The sequence below is a fragment of the Mus caroli genome, unplaced genomic scaffold (assembly GCF_978045245.1).
Source record: "Mus caroli unplaced genomic scaffold, Mus_caroli_1 scaffold_4, whole genome shotgun sequence".
Taxonomy (NCBI): domain Eukaryota; kingdom Metazoa; phylum Chordata; class Mammalia; order Rodentia; family Muridae; genus Mus; species Mus caroli.
In genome coordinates this window covers 89054445-89070546 of record NW_028227259.1, presented here as the reverse complement: position 1 = coordinate 89070546, position 16102 = coordinate 89054445, and the positions used below count along the sequence as shown (strand labels likewise).

Sequence of the window (16102 nt, the reverse complement as noted above, 5' to 3'; positions counted from 1 at the left end):
AACTCTGGGGAGAAATAATTTGAATATCAAAAAATATTTTTCGTAGGGCCCTACTTGCTTTTAATATGCCCTTTTCTCTCAAAAGGCCAGGAATACTGGTTAGAAGAAAATGTGTCTGGAAACCATGGACGGTCGCCCTCATTACCGTGGCTCTTTTGCTGGCTTTGGCAGTGCTCATTGGTCTACTTGTTTACTTTTTGGTGTATGGTGAGGCCCCACTTTATTATATTACTTGGGAAATTTGAAGACTGCCTATATATATTACATATCTTTTAAGATCTTAGCCCTTTTCTCCAATTGCAAAATGAGAATTTTCTTTTGAATAAATTTGGGAAATAATAATCCTCAATGCCAAAATTTATTCCTACTATTCAAGCCTGATGCTGTTCATGTAAGACCACCCACCCTTTGAATAGCACAAGAAGCTCTCAAGATATGATATATGGTGCAGTGATATATACTCTAACGGCAAAACTAAATTGTAGTAGAAATTTTAACTTTGCTGTCAACTTATTGTACCATTACTTAATAGTTTAAATGTATGAGTTGTCACTTACTATGAATTACCCCCTAAAATGGATAGTAATTGTGTCAGGATACAGCATACAACCCTGGAGATTATGAAGATAGGCGATCTTAAAATGACTGGGTGGGAAAAGACTGGCTACAGCTATTGGAAATTTAATTTTCTGGAGTGTACCAATATTTGACTATCAGTTTCTTTACTGTTGCTATAATAAAATGCTTTAGAAAACTTTGTACTTTATTAATAAGAGTCTTCAGGTGTCTGACAGTGAGACACTCTGGTTTTGGTGTCTGCAAGAGGCTCTATCACAATGTGGAAGATAGTCATAAAAGGAGAGCACGTTCGAAGTGAGTAGTGCCTGAAAAGAGATCACATGGCAAGATGGCACAAAGTACCAGGAAGAGTCTGACTTCCATAAGAACTAACAGGATCCTGTGAGAACTAACCCACTCTGTAAAAGCAATAGTAACCTCTGGGTGATCAGCTATTTGATCCTCCTCATTCTACCTGCTAGAGCATCCATGGCATTCAGTACTATTATATGGATGACCAAGTGCCCAGCATAGAAGTTATCAGAGATAAAATAATGTATCCTCAATTTCTTTGGTTCAAAGGGATTAGTGGAAGTTATCCATCTGTTTTCTCCTTTCAGATGAGAAGACTCATTACTACCAGGCCTCCTTCTGGATTCCCAGTATTAAATATAGCTCAGATTTGTCCAAAGAGCAGTCGAAATTTCGGACTAACCTGAAACAAAAAATCAGCAATGAGGTAAATGATCTGTGCCTTGCTACTAGCATCCTTGCTACCCTGGAAGTTTATAAGGTGGCAAGAAGTAGAGGCAGATGCTTGATATCAACTTCTGACCTTAACTAAATTCATATACACATGTACAAGTATCCACATGTATACATGCTCTTCTAAACATGTGAATACACATATGCAGTACACGGGCATGCAAAGCAAAACAAAACAGTTAAAGAAAATTGTTATTTTGTAAATAGTACGGTGCAAGTCAGACTCAATTCCTGGTACAGACTTTCTTGACTAATTTAACAGTATTATTTGTGAAAGAGTAAACATTTTCCTAAAAGTAAATATGAAGACCAGTAACTAAATTGGACATTGTATATTTCTCATGAGGTTCAACAATCAATAATACAGACTACTTATTATATACTATGTAAATGACAATAAGTGTTTGTATGTGTACAAGAATGCACATATAACCAAAGCATAACACATTCTTTAAATAATAACTTGAAGTGACTGTAATGCTTAAGTGGATTTTCTAAATATTTTTAGTCCATATATATTAGACTTATTATATAAATGATACATGTACAAATAAAATGTTTTACACAAAAAAATCCTTGTCAATGAGTTATATAGAAGCATGTGGCCACTTTTTTTTTGATCTCCTGACATTTCTCTCAACAATTTGTTGAATATGTCATCACATGACATTTCATTGAGGAGAATTTTATAAATAAGTGAGATGAGGAACAGCCCTAGTCTTACACATGCCCTTTCACTCTTTGGTCATCCTACTGAGATCTGTGCACAGGCTGCTCAGACTCAGCTTGGTCAAGGTTAGCATAAAATGAGCTTTTCTTTCTGACAAGCCTGTCTGATGAGTAAATAGCAATGAATGGGCTTGCAAGAGCCACCACCCTGTTGCCACTGTTCCTGCTTTAGTAAGAAGCAAGTTGTTCTAGAATCATTCACCACTGGTGAAGTACTCCATATAAGAAAGACAAATGACACACTGTAGCAGTCATAGATGCATTTTATTCTAAGTAAGTATTTAGTCCGTTTCTCTTGAGAAGTTATTAAGTTTGGAGAAGTGCCTAATTGTGTATGCATCCTCTTCACAACCTATTCTTCTACGGATCAAAACTTCATCTGAAACTGTTTCACCGAAACTTAAAACTTGATCTGTCCACTACACTCAGAGACTAATATAACTGAGTTTCACAATGTTGTTTGCTGAGTGGAAAATGTGTCCATGTGTGGCAACCATACCTAGACACTCACTGGTCCTCCAGCTTCTGCTTTTGAAGTGCATGCCTTAGTTCAACTCTGTGCTAATTACCTTTAATCACATTTAATCACATTTAATGAGAAGTTTTTCTAATTATAGGAATGATTATATGACAAGATTATGTTCAAATGGACTTCTTTGAGATAACTATAAACAACATTAAGGGTATTTTTTTGTATTTTGTATCATTTGATGTGGGTTTGATGTAAGCATTTTGAAATGTATAAAATCAATATTTATCAACATTCTCTTTATTTTTCAGATAGATGTGATATTTCAAAGATCCAGTTTAAAGCATCATTATGTCAAATCTCAAGTTGTCAACTTTCGGTAACCATAGTTAAATAACTCACATGGGGAAAAGGCCAATTTGTACTATCTAGATATTCTTCACCTGTTTTCTCTGCAGCTAGGATCAAAAGACCTTACATATGCCAGAGGAAAGCTACCACTGTGTTCTCACATTGCAATCACTCCTACACAGACTATAGTGAGAGGGTTTCTTGAATGATCTTGAATTATATTCTACTCATTCTCTTAAAAACTTCTGCATTTCGATTGATGATTTCATCAATCCTAATTACTTCTGTTTATTTTGCTCGTTTTACAGTAAATATCTACTAGGAATATTTAAAACACAAGAATCTCTATATATAAATATATCATGTACATATATATGATGTAACTACATTTTTGGGTTTATAATTTTCCATTCTCCTCATGATTATGATCAAGTTTTATAATCAGAGAGTAATCTAGGAGTTAACATCTGTGTGACATATAAATAGGAAATTCATGACAATAAACTATGAAATGTGTGTTTTATTTTCTTAAGGATGCAAGTAATAGTTAAGAACTAATAATATGGTATTATTAGTAATATGGGCCATTGCTCTACTTTGGTGCCTTTCTTTTCCAGGCCCAGTAACGATGGGGTAAAAGCAGATGTACTGATTAAATTTCAGATTCCCCATAAGAATGTGGGTACTTTGAAAAGGCAAGCTGATAACATTTTGCATGAGAAGTTACAATCCTCCCAGAGCTTCTTGAAGAGAGATGTTTCACTACCTTATCTTAGAGGCAAGACCACTTTTTTCTTCTCTCAATAGTTAACACTTTTTAACAATCTTCTGTCTATGGAGAAAGCTTTTTTTTTTGGTTTCATTATAAAACAAAACTATTTTTATAATAGGTCTCCGAGTCACTAGATAATGCACAAATTGTCACTCAATTCACTTCCCTTGGTTGGTATGAAAACAATCATAATAACTGTCTGATTACCCAAATATGAAAATATTTTCCTTTATTAAATCAAGCCTTACCAACATCATTTCAACTAAGTAACAATGACTGTGGTATTTAAAAACAGCCTAATCTCCATGATTGATCGTTCCTTTTACAACAGACTATGCTTTCTTGGATACAGGAAATGTGCCTGCTCTCCCCAATACTGTCAGTGAACACAGAGCTCAGCACTGGGTAGGGAATGGGGGAGATTTTTAGCTCTGTAAGCGAACTCTGTCCCTTGAAAGTGGGCAAGATTCAAAAGGGGTCTTTTAAAAGTCAATTTGAGATGCTTCCTGTTCTCTTTAATATTTATTTTCTTTAAGATTTTGTTATGATAGGATTTTAAAATTTATCAGGTAAATTTTCTCATTTTACCTGAGCCTATACAATTTGAACCTACACAAATATGAACCCCTGTCTTTAACAAATATGAGGAATTTTCAACCATTCTTTTTAGATGCTCTTTTTTGGCCCATAATTATTTCCCTCACTTCTAAAAATTCACAAGTCCAGTGTTCTGTATAATATCCCATACATACCAGAGGCTTTGCTCCTTTGGATTGTTTTACTCTGTTCTTCACGCTGAATGCTTCTGCTCTTGTCCTCAAGTTCACTGATGTGGTTCCCACCATCCATCCGCACTAGGGACATCAGTAACCAGTTTGTCTGCTTCCACCGCTTTATTATTCTAACAGCTCGGCTATTTGTTTGCTCATTCCTATCATTTTCAGTGATGTTTTTAAAAATATATTTCTACTGTGTTGTGATAGTTTCTATTTTTCTTTTATGACAAGAGAACTTGTCTTTGACTATGGTAGCTCTTCAAAATCTACATCAGCTATTGCTAGCATTATAGATCTTTCCAGAATAGCACTGGTTGGTTGTGTACTCATTCAAACTGTACATATCCTATTTTGTTTTGTCTTATTTTGTAGGAAAGCTTGAGTATTCTAAACACTATTTGCTAGGAGAATCTTGATCCTAATTTTTGTTTGTTTGTTTGTTTTTAGCACACAGTCAACTTATTTAAGCTAGGAATCTAGATTTATTATCTACTTTTGTTATTCAAAGGCAGTTCAGTCTTTTAGATCCTTGCAATGCCATTCTGTTTTTTTATATTAATTATTTTATTTATTTACATTCCAGACATTGCACCCTCCTAGTCTCCCCTTCCACATTTTTAACCCCATTCCCCATCCCCTTTACCTCTGAGTAGGTGATCCCCCCTTCCCCTGGACCCCACACCAAGCATCTCCCTTCCCTGAGGCAACAAGTATCTAGAGGACTAGGTGCACTGAGGGCAGACAAGGCAGTCCTCTGCTACATTTGTGCCTGAGGCTTCAGACCAGCCAGTATATGCTCTTTTGTTGGTAGCTTAGTCTCTGAGAGCTCCCAGGGGTCCAGGTTAGTTAAAACAGTTGGTCTTACTATGGGTTACCATTCACTTCAACTCCTTCAATCCTTCCCCTAACTCTTCCACATGGGCCCCTAACCTCAGTCTAATGGTTGGCTGTAAGTATCTCCATCTCAGTCAGTAAGCTGCTGGTAGGACCTCTCAGAGGACAGCCACACTAGGATCCTGTCTTCAAGCACAACATAGCATCAGTAATAATATCAGGGTGTGGTGCCCTCCTGCTAATCACAGTTGTAGAATGTGCCTCTCTGGACTGCCCTGTATGGTAGATCTCTGTCTGTGTACCTGGATTTCCTTATTCCACGGAGTAAACACAGGTGTCTACAGATATATCCATGGTTGTTTTAGTTTGTCCACCAGTTCTAAGGCCACAACATGGGAACTGGGATGGTCAGGGGTTTCCTATTGTCACTGCTTCTGAGAAAAGGACTTCCAGGCTTTGGACTTTTACACTAGATATCTGGATAGATCTTGATTGTCCTTCCTACTCCCTGGTACTTTATATAAAAGGCAAACAGACTTTTTCTGGGATTTGTTTTAAACCTGTTGAGGGTTATGTACTGACAGAACTTCCTGGTCCCTTCTCTATGAAAAGAGAGATTACAAAGCATAATCCTTCTTCAAATTCCAAAGTCATTCACTATTTTGTTGTTTTCTTTCTAGCTTCCAGAGTTTTGTTACTGTAATAAATAATTTTAGTATTAGGTCTATTATATAAAATGCCACAGTATTGCCATACAATGTATGCAGATGTCCTCATGCATTTTGCGTATGTGTATGTGTGTGTGAATATTGTGTATTTGTAGTCAAACCTAAGACCTTGAGAATACTACTGACCAATTTCCCCAATCCCTTTCATGAACTGTAAATGAACTGCAGAATACTTGTAATACCTAATATAGAATAAATTATATGTAAGTAGGTGGTATACAATATTGGTTAGGGAATATGATGGGAAAATACATGGTATTAAGTTTGATGTTTACAAATATTTTTGAATGGAAGTTAGTTGAACCCACAGATTCAGAATCCCAAAATACACTGTAGACTGCAGCTCATTGCATTTATAGGGGAAAAGAAGAGAGTCTGCAAAACTTGGTCCAGAACTGAAGCAGTACAACATTTTTATCAGGCAAGAAGAGCACATCTATTCAATCATGCCCTGTCTGAAGCCATCTAGGAGAGACAAAAACATAACAGATGGCTTTCTGCAGGTGGCCCATCATTTGGCATGGCTACAATAGCTAAACTAAAATGGCAAGGCTTTTAGAGAGTTCATCTCAGAACTGATTCTTGTTATATGTCTTTCCTGTTATTATTAAATAGCATAATGATTCTTGGCAATTAGCCCACTGTATTGGGCAGATTTTCTACAGATCAATGAAGATGTACTCTCTGGTAATAATGCTATGTAGATAAATAGATGATTTCCTAATTCCTAATAATGATTCTATAGAATTCTTAAATTTATACCGGTAATTATTGAAACTTTTATAGGAAAGATGCGATTAAAGCTCTGTAAACCTTCATGTGTCAGGAGTCAATCGCACTAGTATAGAAAGCAGGTTTTGAAATGAATTTATGATCAGGGAAGACATTCTTTTAAGGCTAGTTGTAAAACCTATTATCTGATAACTAAAGGTTATAAACCAGATATGGACAATTTATTGTAGGTGTAAGGACAAAAGATAAAATATTGTCTGGTTTATCTATAGAAAACTTAATACTAATGAGACACAAGGCAGATGATTTACTCTTGGCAAAACCGTGCTAAGGAAAACCATAAGGAAGGTTGAATATTGACAGAATCTAATCCTAAAGATTTTCTATAATTAACTTTTTATTGGTGGTTCCAACTCAATGTCGCTTGCTTATGCTATTGTTTCTGTATGGAGCTTCCTAATTTGTATAGGTTTTCCCAGTCCGAGAATGCCATGTCATGTTGACATTGTATTTTAAGTGATAACACTGACCTTGATTTTATTGTTTCTTCAGAAATGAACGCAGCACAAGCAGAACACATTCTAAACAGTGGTAAGTCCAGGAATGTCACTGATGTGTTATTAAATCAAAAAATCAGCCGGGCGTGGTGGCACACGCCTTTAATCCCAGCACTCAGGAGGCAGAGGCAGGCAGATTTCTGAGTTCGAGGCCAGCCTGGTCTACAGAGTGAGCTCCAGGACAGCCAGGGCTACACAGAGAAACCCTGTCTCGAAAAACCAAAAAAAAAAAAAAAAATCAAACTCACTTAGACTTGAGTTTGGAAAAGGAGATAAGAATGGATCAATTTTCATTCTTCTACATGATAACCACCACTTTTGCCAGCACCATTTGTTGAAAATGTCTTTTTTTCCACTGGATGGTTTTTCGCTCCCTTTGTCAAAGATCAAGTAACCATAGGTGTGTGGGTTCATTTCTGGGTCTTCAATTCTATTCCATTTACCTACCTGTCTGTCACTGTACCAGTACCATGCAGTTTTTTTTTGTTTTTTTTTTTTTGATCACAATTGGTTTGTAGTAAAGCTTGAGGTATGGCATGGTGATTCCACCAGAGGTTCTTTTATCCTTGAGAAGAGTTTTTGCTATCCTAGATTTTTTGTTATTCCAGATGTATTTGCAAATTGCCCCTTCTAACTCACTGGAGAATTGAGTTGGAATTTTGATGAGGATTACATTGAATCTGTAGATTGCTTTTGGCAGGATAGCCATTTTTACTATATTAATCTTGCCAATCCATGAGCATGGGAGATCTTTCCATCTTCTGAGATCTTCTTCAATTTCTTTCTTCCGAGACTTGAAATTCTTGTTATACAGGTCTTTCACTACTCAGCTATTAAAAACAATGAATTTATGAAATTCTTAGGCAAATGGATATATCTGGAGGATATCATTCTGAGTGAGGTAACCCCATCACAAAAGAAATCACTTGATATACACTCACTAATAAGTGGATATTAGCCCAGAAACTTAGAATATCCAAGATACAATTTGCAAAACACAAGAAAATCAAGAAGAAGGAAGACCAACACATGGATACTTCATTCCTTCTTAGAATAGGGAACAAAATACACATGGAAGGAGTTACAGAGACAAAGTTTGGAGCTAAGACGAAAGGATGGACCATCCAGAGACTCCCCCACCTGGGAATCCATCCCATAATCAGCCACCAAACGCAGACACTATTGCATATGCTAGCAAGATTATGCTGAAAGAACCCTGATATAGCTGTCTCTTGTGAGGCTATGCCAGTGCCTGGCAAATACAGAAGTGGATGCTCACAGTCATCTTTTGGATGGAACACAGGGCCCCCAATGGAGGAGCTAGAGAATGTACCCAAAGAGCTGAAGGGGTCTGCAACCCTATAGGTGGAACAATAATATGAACTAACTAGTACCCCCAGAGCTCGTGTCTCTAGCTGCATATGTAGCAGAAGATGGTCTAGTCAGCCATCATTGGGAAGAGAGGCCCCTTGGTCTTGTAAACTTTATATGCCCCAGTACAGGGGAATGCCAGGACCAAGAAGTGGGAGTGGATGGGTAGAGGAGCATGGTGGAGGGAGAGTATAGGGGACTTTTGGGATAGCATTTGAAATGTAAATGAAGAAAATATCTAATAAAAAATTTTAAAAATCAAACTCACAATTCTTTGGCCTTTCCCTATATCAGTGTATCCCATTTCTGAAAATAATATTTTCTGATTTGTCAATACAGATAACTTTCAATCAATGAAAAAATTACTAATAGAAATGTTTTTATGGAGTCTATGGTGATATTTTCTCTTTCAGTAGTAAGATTCACTAATGGATTTTTAAAAACCACTTTGCTCACAGCCAACAATTGGATTGAGCACAGGGACCCCAATGGAGGAGTAGGGGAAGGATTGAAAGGAGCTGAAGGGACCTTATCTGGCATCAGTATGAGGGAAGGCCCTTGGTCCTGTGAAGACTTGATGCCCCAGTGTAGAGAAATGCTAGGGTGGTGAGGGGGAAGTGGGTGGGTGGGGGAGCACCCTCATAGAAGCAGGGTAAAGGGGGGATGGGATAGGGAAGTTTCAAAGGGAAACTGGGAATAACATTTGAAATGTAAACAAACTATACAATTAAAAATGATAATGTAGTAAATTTCGGTGACTACGGTGCTTGGGATGAGAGTTATATACTAATTAATAGACTCATCCTTAATTTTGTGAACTGGACAACTGACAAAAGTGAGATAAAATTCTGTGAATAGTGTATTTGGTTATATATTTATGTGTGTTTTCAGTAATAAAAAGTAATAGTATAGAAAAAAACACTTCCTTGAATTTTTCCCATTTACTTTTATTCGATTGATTTTGTTAAAGTATAAAATTTTTACATATTTAAATGAATCTCACTAACTATAATACTGAAAATGACATTTATTTAGTAGACTTTACAATATTACATATGAAGTTTGTCTGCAATAATTGTCAATTATCAATACAGTAACCTGTTACATATAACAGGACTCAGAAAATGTAAAAAACTAATTTAAAGGAATGTAAAAATATATATATAATTAAAAATAAAAACTAATTTCAAAGAAAAATGATTTTAAGCAGTTTTCAAGCACTAAATAAGATAACTAACTTCTAGTTATTAATGATTTAATTACAGGAATATACATCCTTAATCAACTTGAGTATCCATCATCCTCATAACATTTGCCATTATTGTCAATGAGTATTTTAAAGGCAAGCTGCATCCATATTTTTCTGCATCCAAATCTTTTCACATTTAATTATTTGCCAAAGACATCCAAACATGTTTACAACTCTCTGCAAACAGCCGTGTTACTTTCTTCTGTCTGGCAGACTGCGGCTCCGGGATGGAGTACCCACCCATAGCAAGAATCGCTGATGGCAAACCTGCAGACAAGGCGTCTTGGCCTTGGCAAAGCAGCCTGCAGGTGGAAGGCATTCATCTCTGCGGTGCTTCTCTCATTGGATCCCAGTGGCTAGTGACCTCCGCTCACTGCTTTGACAAGTGAGTCCTCAGGATACACCCTCAGGGTCTCCAGTGAGTCCTCAGGATACACCCTTGGGCTCTCCAGCATCACTGCCTCTAACATTCACATCCAATCATTCTTTCCTCCTCTTCACTCTTTCCATGAGCATCTCAGCCCCTTGTTGACAGGAGTAGAAAAGATCGTCAGTTCCTGAAGAACAGTGCAAAGAATAGATTGATTTCAACTCTGACTGAAAATATCTTTTGCAGTAATCTCAATTTTAATCAGAAACAAGTCAACACTGAAAAATCAAGTATGCACACCACTTTTCCTAAAATATATTGAAGTTTTCTTTTAGTACCATAAATTATATTCCAATCAATAAGTCAAATCTGATATTCTAGTTGTTTTTATTCTCTGTATGATTGTTAAAGATTTAATGTATAGATAGCACTGTTGTAAGAAAAAGATGTGATGACCCTAGTGATACTAAAATAAAATGGGGGAATATTCTGAGTAAAATGCTCAGTGGAGAAGAATCATTAGAAAACCACATAAAATATGACTACAAATTTATCTTTTCTTTTCCTTTGTCTCTGTGTCTTGTGTTTTTCTGTCTTACTTTTTTTGGAACCTGTGAATAAAAATACATAACTGTACATAGTATATATGAATATATATATATGGTACATATGGGTATATATGAATATCTGGAGAAATATATGAGATAATTATATCTAGTATTTCTATTTTCTTCAAATAATACATTGTTTTCAATAATAAAATAGAAGTAATATGTTGCTTCCTTAAAACTGCATATTCGACCTCGAAGAGCAGAACTAATCCTACTTCGAAATGGAATATTTCTTATCAGCTAGAAAACAAATCGTTAGTATGGGAAAGCCTAAAAACAAGATGCTGTTAAAGGCAGTTCAAGTATGACCTTAAAAAATTGCCCACACAGAATCCTGGGCAACTATAGACCAGAAATGAACCCGCAGTGTTCCTTTTACTTTTTGATCAGTTACAAAAATCCCAAACTGTGGACAGTAAGTTTTGGACGGACCCTTAGCAGTCCACTGACAACACGGAAGGTGGAGTCCATCATCGTTCACGAGAACTACGCCTCCCACAAGCACGACGACGACATAGCTGTGGTCAAGCTCTCCAGCCCCGTGCTGTTTTCTGAAAATTTGCGCAGAGTCTGTCTCCCTAATGCGACTTTTCAAGTCTTGCCGAAGAGTAAAGTGTTTGTCACCGGATGGGGAGCACTGAAAGCGAATGGTGAGTTTCTCAAGGAAAACAAAGACGTCAACAGTCCAAACCTCGTGTTGCTCTTGCATGGAAATGTCCAAACACAAGATTAGAAAGTATAGATCAAGATAATCCCATGACAATCACGGCAAAATTTTAAAAAGAAACTATAAAAAGTTCAGCTGTAGTATTCAGACACTTACATTTGATATAGTGATTATATAAGATGTAGTACTTCTATTTATTGTTTTATAGACTAGTTTGTATTTTCGTACTCTTTAGGACATTCTTTTCAAACCTTATCAGACCATATTCTTTCACCTCGCCATCTTTCTGGCCCCAGCAATCAATGTGGTTAGTCATGAAAATATGAACGGGGGCATTATCTTCCTATTTGTATTGATGTTCATTTGGAACAGCAAAACACACTGTTTTCATTGTAAACATTCTTTTCATAAAGCAGTGGGATCCCATACAATGAAGTTTGACCCTTGATAATGCTCCTCTTTCTAAATGATTTCTAATTTTGAAACATCTGTGTTCTCTGTAAAGTGAAGCAGGATTCTGGGTAGATTCCAGGTGGTGAGAAATACCTTGTGTTTATGTGACTATTTAGCTATATGATCATAGCAAGTCTCTTTTTCTTATTAGATATTTTCTTTATTTACATTTTAAATGTTATCCCCTTTTCTAGTTTCCCCTCTGAAAATACCCTATCCCCTCCCCTCCCCTGCCCAACTCACCAACTCCTGCTTCCTGGTCCTGCCATTCCCCTATAATGGGGCATAGAAACTTCACAGGACCAAGGTCCTCTCCTCCCATTGATGACTGACTAGGCCATCCTCTGCTACATATGCAGCTAGAGCCATGGGTCCCACCATTTGTTTTCTTTGGTTGGTGGTTTAGTCCCAGGGAGCTCTGGAGATACTAGTTAGTTCATATTGTTGTTCCTCCTATGGGGCTGAAAACCCCTTCAGCTCCTTTGGTGCTTTCTCTAATTCCTTCATTGGGGACCCTGTGCTCTATCCAATGTATGGCTGTGAGCATCCCCTTCTGTATTTGTCAGGCACTGACAAAGCCTCTCAAGAGACAACTATATCAGGCTCCTGTCAGCAATCTCTTGTTGGCATCAGCAATAGTGTCATGGCAAGACTCTTAACCAGATGAAATCAGTTTCCTCAACCAAAAATCCAAAATAGTCATATCTATATCTTTGGTGGTGTTTTTGCAGGGATCAAGTAGATGATAGGAATATATGTACCAAATATGGTATCTATATGTAGATGTCACCCCAAAGTTTAACTCCTCCTGAACACCATCATCCAGTCCCAAACTCTGCAACTTTAAGGTCAATGCTTAAGCTCAGATCTCCTCATCTCCTCATGTTTAAACTACTCATCTATTTATTGTTTCCTTCTCTAGGTCCCTTTCCCAATTCTCTGCAAGAGGTTGAAATAGAGATCATAAGTAATGATGTATGCAATCAAGTTAATGTATATGGTGGTGCTATATCCTCAGGAATGATATGCGCTGGATTCTTGACAGGAAAACTAGATGCCTGTGAAGTAAGTATACTGTAATTCACAAAAATAACTCTCTTGTTAAGGATGCAGCCATTGATCACAGAGTAATGTCATTTAACACAGTTCCATGAAATTAATGTGGGTGGGAAAGAGGAGCTATGAGAAGGGATTGAAGAACAAGCCATGTAATGAACACCTCATGAAACACCATATTGAACAGAGCTGTCTCAGCAAGGTTGTCATTGAAAAACAGCGCTCTTAGTGGAGACCAGAATTTCATATAACCAGTAGAAGACAAGTATGAAGTCACAGAATAAAGGCTCAGCCAGAACTGAACTTTGAATATCTCATTCATACTAGTTTCAAGCCACAATGGGGCAAGATCTACTGATATTTGACCTTAAATAGCTTTTTCCAATTATTATTTAGAAATCTATATTATTGAGAAAAATAATAATCTTCACTCATTCCTATGAATGTAGTATGTTACAGATCAGTTTTCAAATTATACCAATAGCATTTTGCTCATACTTATAACACATTAATTTTAAGCATTAAGCATTTAAGCACAGTATCAATTCTAACATACATTTAAGGACTGAAAATAAATAAGAATTTAAAGATGTGACTTATTACATTTCTGGGTGGGCACAAGAACAAAACAGTTCCCCGAGAAATTAATATTGGCATTTGTTATAAGCAATGCAGTCACCGTTGATCTGACAGTGGCTATCGTGTGATGGTAATAAACACTCATTCTCTTCTTTATTCAGCTTTTCGTGAACCAAAGTTTATTATACACATTACTGAGGGAAACTAACACTAAAAAAATTGCAGTGACTTGACAATTTCATTAGGGCACAAGTTACTGAAACAAAAGAAAAAATTCAGGATTTAGCTAGACACTCTAGAATAAAAAGTATTCTTCCATTCTCTCTCTCTGAGAAGGAGAAGCTAGGCATGTATCCAACAGACGGAATCACAAGACTTAGAGAATAAGCATGATTTACACAGGAGCTGACCTTCGTGACCCATTGACTCAGACTCCCTTACTGCCTTTTGCCATTTGTACAGTAGGAGTGTGAGGATCTCAGTTATAATGGAGGCCAGAGGGAAGGGGGCTAAGGAGGATCGTCTTCAGTGTATAGGGATGTTCACCAGATGCTGGAAGAGACTAAGAAGAATAGGAAGAACGGTAGAAAGGAAAGACCTTTTGAGTGGCTTCAGAAGTCTATGCCTCTTCCAAACTATCATTTTCCTCATTCTAAGAAACTGTGGTAAACTATCTCAGGGTATGTTTTTGGAAAGAATAGAGTCATCACTCAGAGACAAATTTTAAATCTTCCGTTGAATTCTTGGGTTAAAGATCACTGAGAAGCCCTCATGATGTAGGTGCTTTAAATGTGTTTGCTGGGAATTCCACCTTAACCTTTCAGTAAAAGGTGCCACACATTTGATAGAACATTCTAGAATACTCTTCTACGGATTAGTAAATGTGGAACAAGGTGAGAATCTAATTTAAAGCAAAGCATTATTTCTAGCTAATGGAGTTAACTTGTTAGTTCCAGGTGTGAATTTATCAGACAGTCAGGAGCCAGTGAGCTCTTATTTCTGACACCGTTTTGTTTTTTTAATTGACATGTTTGCACTCTTTTCTAGGGTGATTCTGGAGGACCTCTGGTTATTTCGGATAATAGAAATAAGTGGTATCTTCTTGGAATTGTTAGTTGGGGAATAGACTGTGGAAAAGAAAACAAGCCCGGAATTTACACCAGAGTGACTCATTATCGGGACTGGATTAAATCTAAAACTAGCATCTAATGCCACAGCCACCCGTTTATCCACCCTGGAGTGTCACACATGGCCTCTGGCAAACCTTATTCCATGTTCATCACAATGTGCCTTGCCATTTAGCTCAAGATGCAAATGAGTATGTCGCAGTGACCCTCAGAAGGGGACAGACTTCCTTTTACATCATTGGAAGGGTTCCATTGACTATGAACAAAATAGATGCCATCTGCTTCAAAAAGATCTACCATTCTGCAAAGTGTCTGATTACCTCCCTGCTCATCTCTGTTCTCCTATCTCATTTTTTTTTACCTTATACTCATCTGGAAGTCAAATAAATACTAACTGTCCAGCCACCCTCTGCTTTTCTCAAGAGATGACTTCCTTCTCTGATTCCTTCACAGTTTTTGCCTTCATCCAAATCCTCACTAGCAGTTTGTTGGTCTGATGAATGGACAGGCCACATTAGCTAGTCTAAGTCAATGGTGACATAATGATGAAGGAAACACTGGATCTGAGGCTAGGACTTAGGAGATGGCAATGAGCAGGTCCATTCCTTTTCGTCTTCAGATATGCATTTAACCTTTCTCTGAAACTTTGTATTTATATTTGTACATATTTTATTTTCTTTAGACAATTTAGCTGATGTGTATTTTAAAGCTGTTAACCTACCATGTATTTTAATAACATGAGATGAATTATGAATATTTCTTTGTATAAATATTTTTCCATACTTCGACATTAGTGCTTTTTCTTGTCCCTTTTATTAATGAAATGTAAATGAACAAGAATCTAAAAAGATTGCTTTCAGCTCCATCTCCAAGATGAGGGATGTTTCAACAGTTGTATAAATTTATTTTTCAATTGTATGTTATTTTACCTTAATTCTTTTTATTTAAACAGCTTTATTTTCAACCAGGTTTAGAATAATTAAGTAGCTATACGATGGGGATTCAGCGTAAATGAATTCTAAGAGAATATAAACATCAGACATGTGAAGAAAAACTATCAGTAGACATTCATAAAATTCTTGAAACAAGATGTCAGTAAAGATATTGTTGTTCAATATTTAAATTTACCATTAAATAGCAGGTGTATTCTTTTTTCTTTTTTTATTAGATATTTTCTTCGTTTACATTTCAAATGCTATCCCGAAAGTCCCCTATACCCTCCTCCTTCCCTGCTCCCCTACCCACCCATTCCCACTTCTTGACCCTGGCATTCCCATGTACTGGGGCAGGTATATCTGCAAAAGAATATTTATATAAGTCATTCAAATAATCTGGAAAGCATCTTTAG

The 16102-nt window shown here is 36.8% G+C and overlaps 1 protein-coding gene across 1 annotated transcript in view; it reads left to right on the top strand.

Annotated features, from left to right (window-relative positions):
- Window positions 1-14880, top strand: part of LOC110295303 (transmembrane protease serine 11G) — a 43964-nt gene extending 29084 nt beyond the window's left edge. Inside the window, exons 3-11 of the mRNA XM_085836360.1 lie at window positions 47-207; window positions 1179-1297; window positions 2833-2900; window positions 3490-3650; window positions 7267-7305; window positions 10105-10276; window positions 11263-11522; window positions 12915-13057; window positions 14675-14880. Coding sequence (XP_085692486.1) covers window positions 47-207; window positions 1179-1297; window positions 2833-2900; window positions 3490-3650; window positions 7267-7305; window positions 10105-10276; window positions 11263-11522; window positions 12915-13057; window positions 14675-14836 — 1285 coding nt within the window. The 3' untranslated portion in view covers window positions 14837-14880. The remainder of the gene's footprint in view (window positions 1-46; window positions 208-1178; window positions 1298-2832; window positions 2901-3489; window positions 3651-7266; window positions 7306-10104; window positions 10277-11262; window positions 11523-12914; window positions 13058-14674) is intronic.
- The last annotated feature ends 1222 nt before the right edge of the window (window positions 14881-16102 follow it).